General features: G+C 54.4%; 1 protein-coding gene across 2 annotated transcripts in view; it reads right to left on the reverse strand.

Annotated features, from left to right (window-relative positions):
- dnajc4 (DnaJ (Hsp40) homolog, subfamily C, member 4) overlaps positions 1-19,713 on the reverse strand; it is a 235,967-nt gene that overhangs the window by 16,340 nt on the left and 199,914 nt on the right. For both annotated transcript variants that reach the window (XM_085976194.1, XM_085976195.1), the window contains exon 5: positions 19,060-19,146. In XM_085976194.1, coding sequence (XP_085832320.1) covers positions 19,060-19,146 — 87 coding nt within the window. The remainder of the gene's footprint in view (positions 1-19,059; positions 19,147-19,713) is intronic.

Raw genomic sequence — 19,713 nt, forward strand, 5'->3', positions numbered from 1 at the left:
CGGTGGGGGAATGGGGAAAGGACAGGGGAGTGGGACTGAGGGGAGAGAGCTGTATCAGAGAGAGGGCACAGGGCGATGGGGGAATGGGGAAAGGGCAGGGGAGTGGGACTGAGGGGAGAGAGCTGTATCAGAGAGAGGGCACAGGGCGATGGGGGAATGGGGAAAGGACAGGGGAGTGGGACTGAGGGGAGAGAGCTGTATCAGAGAGAGGGCACAGGCCGATGGGGGAATGGGGAAAGGACAGGGGAGTGGGACTGAGGGGAGAGCTGTATCAGAGAGAGGGCAGAGGGCGATGGGGGAATGGGGAAAGGACAGGGGAGTGGGACTGAGGGGAGAGCTGTATCAGAGAGAGGGCACAGGGCGATGGGGGAATGGGGAAAGGGCATGGGGGGGTGTGGGACTGAGGGGAGAGAGCTGTATCAGAGAGAGGGCACAGGGCGATGCGGGAATAGGGAAAGGACAGGGGAGTGGGACAGAGGGGAGTGAGCTGTATCAGAGAGAGGGCACGGGGCGATGGGGGAATGGGGAAAGGACAGGGGAGTGGGGCTGAGGGGAGAGAGCTGTATCAGAGAGAGGGCACAGGGCGATGGGGGAATGGGGAAAGGACAGGGGAGTGGGACTGAGGGGAGAGAGCTGTATCAGAGAGAGGGCACGGGGCGAAGGGGGAATGGGGAAAGGACAGGGGAGTGGGACTGAGGGGAGAGAGCTGTATCAGAGAGAGGGCACAGGGCGATGGGGGAATGGGGAAAGGGCAGGGGAGTGGGACTGAGGGGAGAGAGCTGTATCAGAGAGAGGGCACGGGGCGATGGGGGAATGGGGAAAGGACAGGGGAGTGGGACTGAGGGGAGAGAGCTGTATCAGAGAGAGGGCACGGGGCGATGGGGGAATGGGGAAAGGGCAGGGGAGTGGGACTGAGGGGAGAGCTGTATCAGAGAGAGGGCACGGGGCGATGGGGGAATGGGGAAAGGGCAGGGGAGTGGGACTGAGGGGAGAGCTGTATCAGAGAGAGGGCACAGGGCGATGGGGGAATGGGGAAAGGGCGGGGGGGGACTGAGGGGAGAGAGCTGTATCAGAGAGAGGGCACGGGGCGATGGGGGAATGGGGAAAGGGCGGGGGGGGCTGAGGGGAGACAGCTGTATCAGAGAGAGGGCACGGGGCGATGGGGGAATGGGGAAAGGGCAGGGGAATGGGACTGAGGGGAGAGAGCTGTATCAGAGAGAGGGCACGGGGCGATGGGGGAATGGGGAAAGGGCAGGGGAATGGGACTGAGGGGAGAGAGCTGTATCAGAGAGAGGGCACGGGGCGATGGGGGAATGGGGAAAGGACAGGGGAATGGGACTGAGGGGAGAGCTGTATCAGAGAGAGGGCACGGGGCGATGGGGGAATGGGGAAAGGGCAGGGGAGTGGGACTGAGGGGAGAGAGCTGTATCAGAGAGAGAGCACAGGGCGATGGGGGAATGGGGAAAGGACAGGGGAATGGGACTGAGGGGAGAGAGCTGTATCAGAGAGAGGGCACGGGGCGATGGGGGAATGGGGAAAGGGCAGGGGAGTGGGACTGAGGGGAGAGAGCTGTATCAGAGAGAGGGCACGGGGCGATGGGGGAATGGGGAAAGGGCAGGGGAATGGGACTGAGGGGAGAGAGCTGTATCAGAGAGAGGGCACGGGGCGATGGGGGAATGGGGAAAGGGCAGGGGAATGGGACTGAGGGGAGAGAGCTGTATCAGAGAGAGGGCACAGGGCGATGGGGGAATGGGGAAAGGGCAGGGGAGTGGGACTGAGGGGAGAGAGCTGTATCAGAGAGAGGGCACGGGGCGATGGGGGAATGGGGAAAGGGCAGGGGAGTGGGACTGAGGGGAGAGAGCTGTATCAGAGAGAGGGCACAGGGCGATGGGGGAATGGGGAAAGGACAGGGGAGTGGGACTGAGGGGAGAGAGCTGTATCAGAGAGAGGGCTTGGGGCGATGGGAGAATGGGGAAAGGACAGGGGAGTGGGACTGAGGGGAGAGAGCTGTATCAGAGAGAGGGCACGGGGCGATGGGGGAATGGGGAAAGGACAGGGGAGTGGGACTGAGGGGAGAGAGCTGTATCAGAGAGAGCTGTATCAGAGAGAGGGCACGGGGCGATGGGGGAATGGGGAAAGGGCAGGGGAGTGGGACTGAGGGGAGAGCTGTATCAGAGAGAGGGCACAGGGCGATGGGGGAATGGGGAAAGGGCAGGGGAGTGGGACTGAGGGGAGAGCTGTATCAGAGAGAGGGCACGGGGCGATGGGGGAATGGGGAAAGGACAGGGGGACTGAGGGGAGAGAGCTGTATCAGAGAGAGGGCACAGGGCGATGGGGGAATGGGGAAAGGACAGGGGAGTGGGACTGAGGGGAGAGAGCTGTATCAGAGAGAGGGCACAGGGCGATGGGGGAATGGGGAAAGGACAGGGGAGTGGGACTGAGGGGAGAGAGCTGTATCAGAGAGAGGGCACAGGGCGATGGGGGAATGGGGAAAGGACAGGGGAGTGGGACTGAGGGGAGAGAGCTGTATCAGAGAGAGGGCACGGGGCGATGGGGGAATGGGGAAAGGGCAGGGGGGGACAGAGGGGAGAGAGCTGTATCAGAGAGAGGGCACGGGGCGATGGGGGAATGGGGAAAGGACAGGGGAGTGGGACTGAGGGGAGAGAGCTGTATCAGAGAGAGGGCACGGGGCAATGGGGGAATGGGGAAAGGACAGGGGAGTGGGACTGAGGGGAGAGAGCTGTATCAGAGAGAGGGCACGGGGCGATGGGGGAATGGGGAAAGGGCAGGGGAGTGGGACTGAGGGGAGAGAGCTGTATCAGAGAGAGGGCACGGGGCGATGGGGGAATGGGGAAAGGGCAGGGGGGGACTGAGGGGAGAGAGCTGTATCAGAGAGAGGGCACGGGGCGAAGGGGGAATGGGGAAAGGACAGGGGAGTGGGACTGAGGGGAGAGAGCTGTATCAGAGAGAGGGCACAGGGCGATGGGGGAATGGGGAAAGGACAGGGGAGTGGGACTGAGGGGAGAGAGCTGTATCAGAGAGAGGGCACGGGGCGATGGGGGAATGGGGAAAGGACAGGGGAGTGGGACTGAGGGGAGAGAGCTGTATCAGAGAGAGGGCACGGGGCGATGGGGGAATGGGGAAAGGACAGGGGAGTGGGACTGAGGGGAGAGAGCTGTATCAGAGAGAGGGCACGGGGCGATGGGGGAATGGGGAAAGGGCAGGGGAGTGGGACTGAGGGGAGAGCTGTATCAGAGAGAGGGCACGGGGCGATGGGGGAATGGGGAAAGGACAGGGGAGTGGGACTGAGGGGAGAGAGCTGTATCAGAGAGAGGGCACAGGGCGATGGGGGAATGGGGAAAGGACAGGGGAGTGGGACTGAGGGGAGAGAGCTGTATCAGAGAGAGGGCACGGGGCGATGGGGGAATGGGGAAAGGGCAGGGGAGTGGGACTGAGGGGAGAGCTGTATCAGAGAGAGGGCACGGGGCGATGGGGGAATGGGGAAAGGACAGGGGAGTGGGACTGAGGGGAGAGAGCTGTATCAGAGAGAGGGCACAAGGCGATGGGGGAATGGGGAAAGGACAGGGGAGTGGGACTGAGGAGAGAGCGCTGTATCAGAGAGAGGGCACAGGGCGATGGGGGAATGGGGAAAGGACAGGGGAGTGGGACTGAGGGGAGAGAGCTGTATCAGAGAGAGGGCACGGGGCGATGGGGGAATGGGGAATGGGGAAAGGGCAGGGGTGTGGGACTGAGGGGAGAGAGCTGTATCAGAGAGGGCACGGGGCGATGGGGGAATGGGGAAAGGACAGGGGAGTGGGACTGAGGGGAGAGAGCTGTATCAGAGAGAGGGCACGGGGCGATGGGGGAATGGGGAAAGGACAGGGGAGTGGGACTGAGGGGAGAGAGCTGTATCAGAGAGAGGGCACGGGGCGATGGGGGAATGGGGAAAGGACAGGGGAGTGGGACTGAGGGGAGAGAGCTGTATCAGAGAGAGGGCACGGGGCGATGGGGGAATGGGGAAAGGACAGGGGAGTGGGACTGAGGGGAGAGAGCTGTATCAGAGAGAGGGCACGGGGCGATGGGGGAATGGGGAAAGGGCAGGGGAGTGGGTCTGAGGGGAGAGAGCTGTATCAGAGAGAGGGCACGGGGCGATGGGGGAATGGGGAAAGGACAGGGGAGTGGGACTGAGGGGAGAGAGCTGTATCAGAGAGAGGGCACAGGGCGATGGGGGAATGGGGAAAGGACAGGGGAGTGGGACTGAGGGGAGAGAGCTGTATCAGAGAGAGGGCGCAGGGCGATGGGGGAATGGGGAAAGGACAGGGGAGTGGGACTGAGGGGAGAGAGCTGTATCAGAGAGAGGGCACGGGGCGATGGGGGAATGGGGAAAGGGCAGGGGAGTGGGACTGAGGGGAGAGAGCTGTATCAGAGAGAGGGCACGGGGCGATGGGGGAATGGGGAAAGGGCAGGGGAGTGGGTCTGAGGGGAGAGAGCTGTATCAGAGAGAGGGCAGAGGGCGATGGGCTAAATGGCCTCGTTCTGTGTTGTAAAAGTCGAGCATGGGGAATATCCAAGAGACTTGCTCCGTCGCTGTCAGTCCAATCTGAGGGAGTGCTGCACCATCGGAGGTGCCGTCTTTCGGATGAGACGTTAAACCAAGTGTGACCTCTAGGGTGGGCGTAAAAGATCCCGCGGCACTATTGGAAGATCAGGGGAGTTCCTGGGGCTAATATTTATCCCTCAACCAACATCACTAAAAAAACAGATGATCTGGTCATTATCGCATCGCTGTTTGTGGGAGCTTGCTGTGCACAAATTGCCTGCCGTGTTTCCTACATTACAACAGTGACTACACTTCAAAAAGTACTTCATTGGCTGTGAAGTGCTTTGGGACGTCCGGAGGGAATGAAAGGGGCAAGTCTTTCTTTCATCAGAGAGGACTGGAAACCCTCGTCCAAAATACGGTATTTGGTGAGCATCAGCTCCAGGCACTGAAGCAAAAGCAGAATTCCAAGCCCCCTCCCAGGCACTCGATTCGAAAACAGGGAGGAGGGGTTAAAGGTAGTCACCCAGATTGGAAAACACAATTTCAAAATCTGCGGATGACACCAAATTGGGGAGGCGGGGGAGCGAGTATAGTTAATACAGAGGAGGATTGCACCAAAATACAGGTTGACATTGATAAACATGCAGAATGGGCGTGTAATTGGAAAATGAACGTCAATACAGATAGTCTGAAAAAACAGCCGTTCCCCACTACTCCCTGTCTTCTGTCCCTGAGCCAATTCTATATCCATGCTGCCACTCTCCCTTTAATCCCATGACCTGGGATGGCAGGAATGACGTACGAGGAGAGATTGGGTCGATTGGACTTATACTCGCTGGAGTTTAGAAGAGAGGGGATCTCATTGAAACTTATAAAATTCTAACAGGACTAGACAGACTAGATGCAGGAAGGATGTTCCCGATGGCGGGGGAGTCCAGAACCAGGGGTCACAGTCTAAGGATAAGGGGTAAGCCATTTAGGACAGAGATGAGGATGAATTTCTTCACCCAGAGAGTGGTGAACCTGTGGAATTCTCTACCACAGAGGGCAGTGGAGGCCAATTCATTAAATATATTCAAGAAGGAGTTGGATATATTTCTTAAGGCTAAAGGGATATGGGGAGAAGGCAGGGACAGGGTACTGAATTTGGATGATCAGCCATGATCTCATTAAATGGCGGAGCAGGCTCGAGGGGCCGAATGGCCTACTCCTGCTCCTATCTTCTATGTTTCTATAAGTGCGAGGTGGTGCATTTTGGTCAGCAGAATACTTTTGGAAAATGAGAGTCTAAATGGGGTCGAGGAACAGCGGGATCCGGGGTACAGATTCACAAATCACTAAAAGTAACAACGCAGGTTAATAAGGCCATAAAAAAGCAAACTAAGCCGTGGGCTTCAATTCTAAAGGGATAGAATTGAAAAGTAGAGAAATTATGTTAAACTTGTTTCGAACCTCGGTTAGACCACACTTGGAGCACTGTGCACAGTCCTGGTCTCCATATACCTTGGTTAGACCACACTCGGGGCACTGTGCACAGTCCTGGTCTCCATATACCTCGGTTAGACCACACTTGGAGCACTGTGCACAGTCCTGGTCTCCATATACCTTGGTTAGACCACACTTGGAGCACTGCGCACAGTCCTGGTCTCCATATACCTTGGTTAGACCACACTTGGAGCACTGTGCACAGTCCTGGTCTCCGTATACCTCGGTTAGACCACACTTGGAGCACTGTGCACAGTCCTGGTCTCCGTATACCTTGGTCAGACCACACTTGGAGCACTGTGCACAGTCCTGGTCTCCATATACCTCGGTTAGACCACACTCGGAGCACTGTGCACAGTCCTGGTCTCCATATTCCTCGGTTAGACCACACTTGGAGCACTGTGCACAGTCCTGGTCTCCATATACTTTGGTCAGACCACACTCGGAGCACTGTTCACAGTCCTGGTCTCCATATACCTCGGTTAGACCACACTTGGAGCACTGTGCACAGTCCTGGTCTCCATATACCTCGGTTAGACCACACTTGGAGCACTGTGCACAGTCCTGGTCTCCATATACCTCGGTTAGACCACACTTGGAGCACTGTGCACAGTCCTGGTCTCCATATACCTCGGTTAGACCACACTTGGAGCACTGTGCACAGTTCTGGTCTCCGTATACCTTGGTTAGACCACACTTGGAGCACTATGCACAGTCCTGGTCTCCATATACCTCGGTTAGACCACACTTGGAGCACTGTGCACAATTCTGGTCTCCATATTATAAAAAGGATTATAGAGGCACTGGAGTAGATGCATAAAAGATTTACTAGAATGATCCCAGAAATGCGAGGTTACACCTTATCAGGAAAGATTGAACAGGCCGGGGCTCTTTTCTCTAGAAAAGAGAAGGCTGAGGGGTGACCTGATCGAGGTCTTTAAGATTATGAAAGGGTTCGATAGGGTCGACGTAGAGAAGATGTTTCCACTTGTGGGGGAGACCAGAACTAGGGGCCATCAATATAAGACAGTCACTGATAAATCCAATAGGGAATTCAGGAGAAACTTCTTTACCCAGAGAGTGGTGAGAATGTGGAACTCGCTCCCACAGGGAGTGGTTGAGGCGAATAGTATAGATGTGTTTAAGCGGAAGCTGGATAAACACGAGGGAGAAAGGGATAGAAGGTTATGTTGATGGGGTGAGATGGAGAGGGGTGCGAGGAGGCTCGAGTGGATCAGAAGGAAGCGATGCAACAATGGTCCCAGCACTAATCCTTTGGCAACACCACTTCCCACCATTTGACATAGAACAGTTGGGCTGCATGCCCTGTTTCTGTGCTGTAAATATTTAGTAACTTAGTAATACTGTGAATACGCCTTCTCCTCTGATTCTCTGGATCCTTGTGCTCAGCCACGCTGCACAGTCTCGGGTCAACCCCCGGCCAAACGTTACCGATGAGCAGCAGCACATTTTCAAAGGCGAACTATCTTGGACTGCACTCTATATTTTAAGTGTTTACGCTGCGCCGTCGAATGATGAATGGCCTGGGCTTCAGTACAAAGATTGGGCAAACTGTCCCGATTTTTTTTGGATCTGGAGTTTCCCGAAGTCGCGACCCAAGTGGAATAGTTCGTGGCGCAGCTGCTCCCTGGTTGGCCGGCACCAACACGCGGACATGTGCCCAGACACGGGATCTGGCGGTGAGAACAGTGAGATGCGCCGCCCCGCAATTTACTGGCCCCCCACGGGACCATTGGCCAAAACCCACACTGGCATTACCGAGCGAAGCAACTGCCTTAACAATCTGTGGTGGAAAAATCTGCAGGGAAGTGGGGATGGAGCGAATGGAGTGGGACTAATTGGAGAGTGTTATAAATCTCATCATCAAAAAGAACTACTCATGAAATAACACTGGACGGCCAGCTGGTGGCGCCGTCCAAGGAGTATAAATACTCGGGCGTGGGCCCAGCTTGCTCAGGGACATTTTATAAGACAGGAACTAGTGAAGGACAACTAGACCTCCATGTTCTGAAACAAGTTGATTAAAGCCTTGCTTTATACTTGAACCAAGTGCGTAGTGAGTTTTATTACGTCAGAGAGCTCTTTCAAAGAGCCGGCACAGGCACGATGGGCCGAATGCTCTCCAACTGTGCTGCATCATTCTAGGAAAAGGTTTTTTATTCAGATGAGCAGAGTTACTGACAACTTAACCAGGAACGTGGGCAGAATGTGTTCAGATTTTACAAATTAATAGTGAACTAAGTCCCACAGTGTAGCAGATCTCACTCACCTCCCAAATGAAACAAAGCTACAAAAGTAAGCTGGAACAAAATGTTCATCTTATTCTTTGGAACGACAGAACAAGAGTCACAGTGAATGTAATCCTGTGGCACAGTCCCATCAAACACTCCCAGGGCAGGTACAGCATGGGTTAGATACAGAATAAAGCTCCCTCGACACTGTCCCATCAAACACTCCCAGGGCAGGTACAGCACGGGTTAGATACAGAGTAAAGCTCCCTCGACACTGTCCCATCAAACACTCCCAGGGCAGGTACAGCACGGGTTAGATACAGAGTAAAGCTCCCTCTACACTGTCCCATCAAACACTCCCAGGGCAGGTACAGCATGGGTTAGATACAGAGTAAAGCTCCCTCTACACTGTCCCATCAAACACTCCCAGGGCAGGTACAGCACGGGTTAGATACAGAATAAAGCTCCCTCTACACTGTCCCATCAAACACTCCCAGGGCAGGTACAGCACGGGTTAGATACAGAGTAAAGCTCCCTCTACACTGTCCCATCAAACACTCCCAGGGCAGGTACAGCACGGGTTAGATACAGAGTAAAGCTCCCTCTACACTGTCCCATCAAACACTCCCAGGGCAGGTACAGCACGGGTTAGATACAGAGTAAAGCTCCCTCTACACTGTCCCATCAAACACTCCCAGGGCAGGTACAGCACGGGTTAGATACAGAGTAAAGCTCCCTCTACACTGTCCCATCAAACACTCCCAGGGCAGGTACAGCACGGGTTAGATACAGAGTAAAGCTCCCTCTACACTGTCCCATCAAACACTCCCAGGGCAGGTACAGCACGGGTTAGATACCGAGTAAAGCTCCCTCTACACTGTCCCCATCAAACACTCCCAGGGCAGGTACAGCACGGGATAGATACAGAGTAAAGCTCCCTCTACACTGTCCCATCAAACACTCCCAGGGCAGGTACAGCACAGGTTAGATACAGAGTAAAGCTCTCTCTACACTGTCCCCATCAAACACTCCCAGGGCAGGTACAGCACGGGATAGATACAGAGTAAAGCTCCCTCTACACTGTCCCATCAAACACTCCCAGGGCAGGTACAGCACGGGTTAGATACAGAGTAAAGCTCTCTCTACACAGTCCCATCAAACACTCCCAGGGCAGGTACAGCAGGGGTTAGATACAGAGCAAAGCTCCCTCTACACTGTCCCATCAAACACTCCCAGAGCAGGTACAGCACGGGGTTAGATACAGAGCAAAGCTCCCTCTACAGTGTCCCGTCAAACACTCCCAGGCACAATAAGGAATAGAATGAGGCAGTAGTTCACTGTCACCGTGAACACTGAGCTGAGTCATACTGCGGATTGAGCTGAAGCTCACGTGAAGCAGATATGGATCAGGACTGGGCCAGTCTCAGCTGGCAGTGCGCTGGAGATTGTATCTGTAATGATGAAACACACAGGAGTAGTGTGGTAAACCACTGTCATACCTGTCTGTGTCTGTATGTGTATTCCACTAGGTACAGGTCTGGACATGCCTCGGCTGACTCCTCCCACTATTCCAGGTATATAAGTGACTACCTCCCAGTCCCTTAGTATTCTGGACGGGTCGACCACTCGAGACTAGACCTTCATTCTTTAGTTAATAAAAGCCTGATTGTTACTCGCTCAACTTCAGTCTTTTGAGTAATTGATGGCGCATCAATTTTATTAACTAAATTTTTTATAATGGAGAAGATCCTCACACCAGCATGCCTGGACCTGGACAGTCGGGAAGCGGACGCTTCCACCAAGTTTGCTCACTGGCTCACGTGCTTCGAGACATTCCTGACTGCCTCCACTGCGGTCGAAACGGATGCGGACAAACTGTCTGTCCTGTTCTCCAAGGTGAACCACCGAGTGTACTCAGTCATCCGGGACGCGACCTCGTACACAGCCGCCCTCCAGCTCCTCAAGACCCAGTACACGCGCCCTGTGAACGAAGTTTACGCTAGGCACCTTCTGGGGAGTCGCAAGCAACAACCTGGGGAATCGACTGAGGAATACCTCCAAGCACTGTCCGTGCTTGGCCGGGCCTGTGGGTGTAAGGCGGTAACGCCCACTAAGTACACGGAGGAACTGATCCGGGATGCCTTCGTAGCGGGCCACAGGTCCAACTACACCCGACAGCGACTGCTGGAGCAGAGTGACCTCACCCTTGACAAAGCCTCCGACATCGCACTAACGCTGGACGCAGCCTTCCGGGGCATGGATGCCTACTCCTCTGCACCGTGGACGCCGCGGGGAACGACAACCTGGGACACGGTAGGACAGCCCCATAGCACCGTGCCACCCCAGCCACAGCCCAACAACGGCCCAACTACCGCAGCAGTGTCCCAAAGCCAGACAGCAGTATCCCAAGGCCAGAAATGCTACTTCTGTGGCCAGGCCAAACACCCCAGAGCGCGCTGCCCGGCGAAGAATGCAACCTGCTTGGGCTGCGGGAAAAAGGGACACTACGCCAGCGTCTGCAAGGCCAAAGCCACCCCGAACGCCAGCAGCGCCGCGTGTGGGCCGTGCGAGCCGCCATCTTGGGCCTCCCCAGCCATGGGCGAACCACCGCAGCAGCAGCCATCTTGGACGACTCCAGCCACATGGGAATCATGGGCGCCGCCATCTTGGACACCAGCCGGGACGCAGCAGACCGCCAACCCCCCCCCATCTGATACTCGCAGCGACACACCGACCCCTACGCTGGCCTCTGTGACGCTGGACCAAACGAGACCGCACCAGCTAGCTGGCAGTGCGCTGGAGATTGTATCTGTAATGATGAAACACACAGGAGTAGTGAGCGGGAAGGAACAGGTGCCTGATATGCAGGAGCAAGGTCTATGAGTCAGCTGACTGCAATGGGGGTTTAACACTTTCACAAGCTGTTCCTAAGAAAGAAGAAAAGAACACTTGCATTTTGACAGCACCTTTCACCACCTCAGGACGTCCCCCATGAAGTACTTTTTGAAGTGTGGTCACTGTTGTAATGTCGGAAACGTGGCAGCCAGCTGTACCAATAAACCTCAGGATAGGTTTTTGCTAGGCAAGGGTATTAAGGGTCACGGAACCAAGGCGGGCAGATGTTGTTAACATGCAGGTCACGAATGGCGGAACAGGCTCGAGGGGCTGAATGGCATCCTCTTGTTCCTAGACAGCACCAAGTTTCTGCCTTTGGTGTTTAAACAGGGGAGCACACGGACGGTGGTTATCTGCACTGCCAACATAAACACAGACTGAAAGTAAAATGTAGCGGGACCGTGAGAAATAAAACCACAGACAATGCTAATCACAAGGCAGATAAGTGTGAAACATTTTCAGCTTCACTCTCACCGTCGAGGAGATCATTGGGAGTCGAGATTACATTATCATCTCCTAGTTTTACTTCTTTCCGGCACTGTTTTAATTCAATCTTGTGATGTGGGCGTCGCTGGCAAGGCCCAGCGTTTATTGCCCATCCCTAGTTGCCCCCGAGAAGGTGGTGGTGAGCCGCCTTCTTAAACCGCTGCAGTCCGTGTGGTGAAGGTACTCCCACAGCGCTGTTCGGGAGGGAGTTCCAGGATTTTGACCCAGCGACGATGAAGGAATGGCCGATATATTTCCTGGTCGGGATGGTGTGTGACTTGGAGGGGAACTTGGAGGTGGTGATATTCCCATTAGAGTGTTGATATTTGCTGGGGTGAAGATCCCCAGACGCTGAATGCCCCCTGGTACCTCCGCTGGTCATCCTGGATGGGTGACCCTAAACAGTGAATGCTGGAAGGCGCTACTCCCCCAGTGATGGACAGTGTTACTCCCCCAGTGATGGACAGTGTTACTCCCCCAGTGATGGACAGTGTTACTCCCCCAGTGATGGACAGTGTTACTCCCCCACTGATGGACAGTGTTACTCCCCCAGTGATGGACAGTGTTACTCCCCCAGTGATGGGCAGTGTTACTCCCCCAGTGATGGACAGTGTTACTCCCCCAGTGAAGGGCAGTGTTACTCCCCCAGTGATGGACAGTGTTACTCCCCCAGTGATGGACAGTGTTACTTCCCCAGTGATGGACAGTGTTACTCCCCCAGTGATGGACAGTGTTACTCCCCCAGTGATGGACAGTGTTACTCCCCCAGTGATGGACAGTGTTACTCCCCCAGTGATGGACAGTGTTACTCCCCCAGTGATGGACAGTGTTACTCCCCCAGTGATGGACAGTGCTACTCCCCCAGTGATGGACAGTGTTACTCCCCCAGTGATGGACAGTGTTACTCCCCCAGTGATGGACAGTGTTACTCCCCCAGTGATGGACAGTGTTACTCCCCCAGTGATGGACAGTGTTACTCTCCCAGTGATGGACAGTGTTACTCCCCCAGTGATGGGCAGTGTTACTCCCCCAGTGATGGACAGTGTGTTACTCCCCCAGTGATGGACAGTGTTACTCCCCCAGTGATGGACAGTGTTACTCCCCCAGTGATGGGCAGTGTTACTCCCCCAGTGATGGGCAGTGTTACTCCCCCAGTGATGGGCAGTGTTACTCCCCCAGTGATGGACAGTGTTACTCCCCCAGTGATGGGCAGTGTTACTCCCCCAGTGATGGACAGTGTTACTCCCCCAGTGATGGACAGTGTTACTCCCCCAGTGATGGACAGTGTTACTCCCCCAGTGATGGACAGTGTTACTCCCCAGTGATGGACAGTGTTACTCCCCTAGTGATGGACAGTGTTACTCCCCCAGTGATGGACAGTGTTACTCCCCCAGCGATGGACAGTGTTACTCCCCCAGCGATGGGCAGTGTTATTCCCCCAGTGATGGACAGTGTTACTCCCCCAGTGATGGATTCACTATTGATTCAATGGAGCTGTCTGCTGGGTGATTTGCCTTCGAATGGGCTCTCTACTGAGTCCTTCACTATGAATTGTGCAGCAGAGGATGTGTCTCTCTGTCCTGAAGGCAGTAGAGTGAAGCATCGACAATACATTGAAAGCCTTTCCAACACTGTGCAATTACCTCCATTCACAACATCCTCACATCTTCAACATAGATAAATGTCCCAAGGCAATCCAGAGGGAAAGTCAGACAAAAACTGACACCAAGGCAACGAAGGAGGTATTAGGTGAGGTGAGCAAAAGCTTATACAATCATAGAAATTTACGGCACAGAAGGAGGCCATTCGGCCCATCGTGTCCTTGCCGGCCGACAAAGAGCTCTCCGGCCTAATCCCACTTTCCAGCTCTCGGTCCGTAGCCCTGTAGGTTACGGCACTTCAAGGGCACATCCAAGTACTTTTTAAATGTGATGAGGGTTTCTGCCTCTCCCACCCTTTCAGGCAGTGAGTTCCAGACCCCCACCACCCTCTGGGTGAAAGCATTTCTCCTCAACTCCCCTCTAATCCTTCTACCAGTTACTTTAAATCTCTGCCCCCTGGTTATTGACCTCTCTGCTAAGGGGAAATAGGTCCTTCCTATCCACTCTATCCAGGCCCCTCATAATTTTATACACCTCAATCAAGTCTCCCCTCAGCCTCCTCTGCTCCAAAGAAAACAACCCCAGCCTGTCCAATAGCAAAATACTGCGGATGCTGGAAATCTGAAATAACAACAGAAAACGCTGGAAAAACTCAGCAACATCTGTGGAGAGAGAAACAGAGTCAGTGTTTCGGGTCGAAGACCTTTCGTCAGAACTGGAAACAAGTGGGAAAAGGAACAGATTTTAAAGCAAGTGTGGGGGCTGGGAAATGGGGGAGGGGGATGAAAGAACAAAAGGGGAAGGTCAGTGATAGAATGGAAGGCAGGAGAAGTAAAGAGGCATTGAGAGATATTCAAGGCGAGAGGAGATGGTAATGGGACAGGTTAAGTACAAAGGATGCATTTACAGCCCTCTGGACTCAACATAGAGTGCAACAACTTCAGATCATAATCTCGGCCCCGATCACATACAGGAAACTTTGGTACATCCGGCACCGACAGGACCGAGCTGTTGCCGATCTATCAAAACTGCCGGACATACAAAGTTAATGTTGAAGCACACGGAGATTTGCAGCTCCGTATCTGGCAACAAACACTGTTGGCTTCTAAGCAGTCGGCCGTACCTTGGAAGCGTCTCTGTAGCTTCGCAACAGCTTCAGAGAGACTTTGCAGAGCCTGACTGTTGGAAAAAAAAGCCACGAGAAGCAAAAAAAACCTAACAAAACGGCTCCTGATTTCCGCCGGTCGATCGAGGTTTCCGGACATACAACCTCCGGATAAACCAAAGTCTCCTGTATATATATTTTATCCACACTTTTTGTTTGTGTTTTTTTTTCCCCACGTGGCAGCTGTCTTTCATTCTGCCAGCGCAATTCACACTCCATCTAGAGCCATCCTTTGTACTTAACCTGTCCCATTACCACCTCGTCTCGCCTTGAATATCTCTCAATGCCTCTTTTCTTCTCTGGGCCTTCTATCCTATCACAGACCTTCCCTTTTGTTCTTTCCTCCCCTCCCCCCTTTCCCAGCCCCTAAACTTGCCTTAAAATTTATTCCTTTTCCTGCTTGTTTCCAGTTCTGACGAAGGGTCCCAGACCTGAAACGTTAACTCTGTTCCTCTCTTCACAGATGCTGCCCGACCTGCTGAGTGTCTGCAGCATTTTCTGTTGTTATTCCAGCCTATCCAATCTTTCCTCATTGCTAAAATTCCCCAGTCCTGGCAACATCCTCGTAAATCCAGTTCTGACGAAGGGTCTTCGACCTGAAACGTTAACTCCTGTTTCTCTCTTCACAGATGCTGCCTGACCTGCTGAGTATCTCCAGCATTTTCTGTTTTTATTTCAGATTTCCAGCATCTGCAGCATTTTCTTTTTGTATCCTCGTAAATCTCCTCTGTACCCGCTCTAGTGCAATCGCATCCTTCCTGCAATGCGGTGACCAGAACTGCACGCTGTACTCTGGCAGCGGCCTAGCTAGTGTTTTATACAGTTCTAGCATAACCTTGGTTAAAGAGGTTGATTTTAAGCAGCGTCTTAAAGGGGGAAGAGGGAGGTGGAGAGGCAGAGAGGTTTGGGGAGCGAATTGCAGAGCTTGGGATGGCTGAAGGCATGGCCGCCCATGTTGAGGCGCAGGCTGGGTGGGACGCGCAAGAGGCCAGAGTTGGAGGAATGGAGGGTTGGCAGAGGTGGGGCGGTGGGGGGGAAGCTGTAGGGCTGGAGGATGTAACACGGACAGGGAGTGGTGAGGTACGGAGGGATTTAAACATGATTCATTGCCAATCAAGACGTCATTGGCACACAACGGGCGGAACCGAACACCGCCATGCCCAGTCCGTCAGCTGATGTGATGTCTCGGGTGCAATCACCTCCCGCTGTCTTTGATTTCTGTGCCGAGTCGCTTTATTGTCTTATGCCTGGCTCGAGGTGTGACTGTGAGAGGTGGGAACTGAAGGCTGCCAAGTCAAACAGCGAGTCACAGGGGACCACTGTGCGATGAGCACCTGGTCACAGCCAGTGGCGCGACACACTCCCCATCCCCGGTACTCGTCATCAAACTCGCAACTGTTGCGTTTTCCAAACCTGAGCCAGCTTGCCCGAAATGAGACACTAGAATATTGTTGCAGTAATATTTACAGTAATAAGATTGACATTTGGAAGTATTTATGAAATTTGGTCACCGCAGAATCTCAAACGGGGAACATTCCAGATGTTTGGAATATTAAAACACTGTCTGACTCAACTCTCAACTCATGTGGGGAAAAGGAAGTCACAGACATTAACATTCCCTGGACACTATCATCAGTGACGAGTGGCAACACACCACCAAACCAGTTCCTTATCTCCAGTCAAAATCTCATTATAATCCGCACGATAAAAGTTCAAAGCTGCCAAGAGTGTTTTATGAGCTCGCTTACTCACTCACTCACAGACTCACTCGCTCACTCACTCACAGACTCACTCACTCACAGACTCACTCACTCACAGACTCACTCACTCACAGACTCACTCGCTCACAGACTCACTCGCTCACTCACTCACAGACCCACTCACAGACCCACTCACAGACCCACTCACTCACAGACCCACTCACAGACCCACTCACAGACCCACTCACTCACAGACCCACTCACAGACCCACTCACAGACCCACTCACTCACAGACTCACTCACAGACCCACTCACAGACTCACTCACAGACTCACTCGCTCACTCACTCACAGACTCACTCACAGACTCACTCACAGACTCACTCACAGACTCACTCACAGACCCACTCATAGACCCACTCACAGACTCACTCACTCACACTCACTCACAGACTCACTCGCTCACTCACTCACTCACAGACTCACTCGCTCACAGACTCACTCACAGACTCACAGGCTCACTCACTCACTCACAGACCCACTCACAGACCCACTCACAGACTCACTCGCTCACAGACTCACTCGCTCACTCACTCACAGACTCACTCACAGACTCACTCACTCACAGGCTCACTCACTCACAGGCTCACTCACTCACAGACTCACTCACAGACTCACTCGCTCACAGACTCACTCACTCACAGGCTCACTCACTCACAGGCTCACTCACTCACAGGCTCACTCACAGACTCACTCACTCACAGGCTCACTCACTCACAGACTCACTCACAGACTCACTCGCTCACTCACTCGCTCACTCACTCACAGACCCACTCACAGACCCACTCACAGACCCACTCACAGACCCACTCACAGACCCACTCACAGACCCACTCACAGACTCACTCACAGACCCACTCACAGACTCACTCACAGGCTCACTCACAGGCCCACTCACAGGCCCACTCGCTCACAGACTCACTCGCTCACAGACTCACTCGCTCACTCACTCACAGGCTCACTCACTGACTCGCTCACTCACAGAGCCACTCACAGACCCACTCACTCACAGACCCACTCACAGACCCACTCACAGACCCACTCACAGACCCACTCACAGACTCACTCACAGACTCACTCACAGGCCCACTCACAGGCCCACTCGCTCACAGACTCACTCGCTCACAGACTCACTCGCTCACTCACTCACAGGCTCACTCACTGACTCGCTCACTCACAGAGCCACTCACAGAGCCACTCACAGAGCCACTCACAGAGCCACTCACAGACCCACTCACAGACCCACTCACAGACTCACTCACAGACTCACTCACAGACTCACTCACAGACCCACTCATAGACCCACTCACAGACCCACTCACAGACTCACTCACAGACTCACTCACAGACCCACTCACAGACTCACTCACAGACTCACTCACAGACTCACTCACAGACTCACTCACAGGCCCACTCGCTCACAGACTCACTCGCTCACTCACTCACAGGCTCACTCACTGACTCGCTCACTCACAGACCCACTCACTCACAGACTCACTCACTCACTGACTCACTCACTCACAGACTCACTCACTCACAGACTCACTCACTCAGACTCTATCACAGACTCACACACTCACTGACTCACACACTCACAGACTCACTCACTCAGACTCACTCACTCACTGACTCACTCACTGACTCACTCACTCAGACTCACTCACTCACTAACTCACAGACTCACTCACTCACAGACTCACTCACTCACAGACTCACTCACTCCCTGACTCACTCACTCACAGACTCACTCACTCACAGACTCACTCACTCACTCACAGACTCACTCACTCACTCACAGACTCACTCACTCACTCACACCAGTGCAGTACTGAGGGAGCGCCGCACTGTCGGAGGGACAGTACTGAGGGAGCCCCGCACTGTCGGAGGGGCGGTACTGAGGGAGCACCGCACTGTCGGAGGGGCAGTACTGAGGGAGCACCGCACTGTCGGAGGGGCAGTACTGAGGGAGCACCGCACTGTCGGAGGGGCAGTACTGAGGGAGCACCATACTGTCAGAGGGGCAGTACTAAGGGAGTGCCGCACTGTCGGAGGGGCAGTACTGAGGGAGCGCCGCACTGTCGGAGGGGCAGTACTGAGGGAGCGCCGCACTGTCGGAGGGGCAGTACTGAGGGAGCGCCGCACTGTCGGAGGGGCGGTACTGAGGGAGCGCCGCACTGTCGGAGGGGCAGTACGGAGGGAGCACCGCACTGTCGGAGGGGCAGTACTGAGGGAGCGCCGCACTGTCGGAGGGGCAGTACTGAGGGAGCACCGCACTGTCAGAGGGGCAGTACGGAGGGAGCGCGGCACTGTCGGAGGGGCAGTACTGAGGGAGCGCCGCACTGTCGGAGGGGCAGTACTGAGGGAGCACCGCACTGTCGGAGGGGCAGTACTGAGGGAGCACCGCACTGTCGGAGGGGCAGTACTGAGGGAGCGCCGCACTGTCAGAGGGGCAGTACTAAGGGAGCGCCGCACTGTCGGAGGGGCAGTACTGAGGGAGCGCCGCACTGTCGGAAGTGCCGTCTTTCGGATGAGACGTTAAACCGAGGTCCCGTCTGCTCTCTCAGGTGGATGCAAAAGATCCCACGGGCCACTATTGGAAGATCAGCAGAGGGAGTTCTCCCCAGTGTCCTGGGGCCAATATTTATCCCTCAACCAAATCACTAAAAAACAGATGATCTGGTCATTATCACAGTGCTGTTTGTGGGAGCTTGCTGTGCGCAAATTGGCTGCCGCGTTTCCCACATTACAACAGTGACCACACTTCAAAAAGTACTTCATTGGCTGTAAAGCGCTTGGGACGTCCTGAGGTGGTGAAAGGCGCTGGAGAAATGCGAGCCTTTCTTGCTTTAATTTTTCTAAGTTGGAATGTTACCTTGCTCTTTCCTTCGACTCATTATAGATCTCCGTTATAACTCGGTCCTTGTTGTCCATGAAATTATTGTGAGCTTCTTCAAGTTTCCTGCAAGAAAGTAAAACTCGATTTACAATGATGGGAGTGTTGCTGGTATGTTCGCGGTTGTCTCGCCACCGCACAGCCCTTCGCTCGACAGGCTACCGCTGCACGGGGCGCCAGGGCTCCTCCAGCCTTGCTGGGCTGGTGGCTGAGACGTGCAAGGCCTGCTCCGGGCAGGCCTGTTGCCCGACTGTCACCACACCACTGGAAGAGAAGACCAAATTCTAGTGGCAGAGCCTGCAGAGTGAAGGATGGCCCCATTCCGCCCCTGCCTCAGCTCGTCCGCTGCTGAAACCCTCAGCTGTGCCTTTGTTACCTCCAGACTTGACTGTCCCAACCCACTCCTGGCCGGCCTTCCTCGTTCAACGCTACGTAAACTTGAGCTCATCCAAAACTCGGCTGCCCCCGTGTCCCAACTCGCACCAAGTCCCGTTCGTCCATCACCCCCTGTGCTCGCTGACCTACATTGGCTCCTTGTTTTCAAATCCCTCCGTGGCCTCGCCCCTCTCCCTATCTCTGTAACCTCCTCCAGCCCCACAACCCTCCCCGAGATCCCTGCGCTCCTCCAATTCT

Source organism: Somniosus microcephalus, unplaced genomic scaffold (genome assembly GCF_052327205.1).
Source record: "Somniosus microcephalus isolate GS21.2 unplaced genomic scaffold, FLI_Smic_1.0 unresolved_chr2, whole genome shotgun sequence".
NCBI lineage: Eukaryota > Metazoa > Chordata > Chondrichthyes > Squaliformes > Somniosidae > Somniosus > Somniosus microcephalus.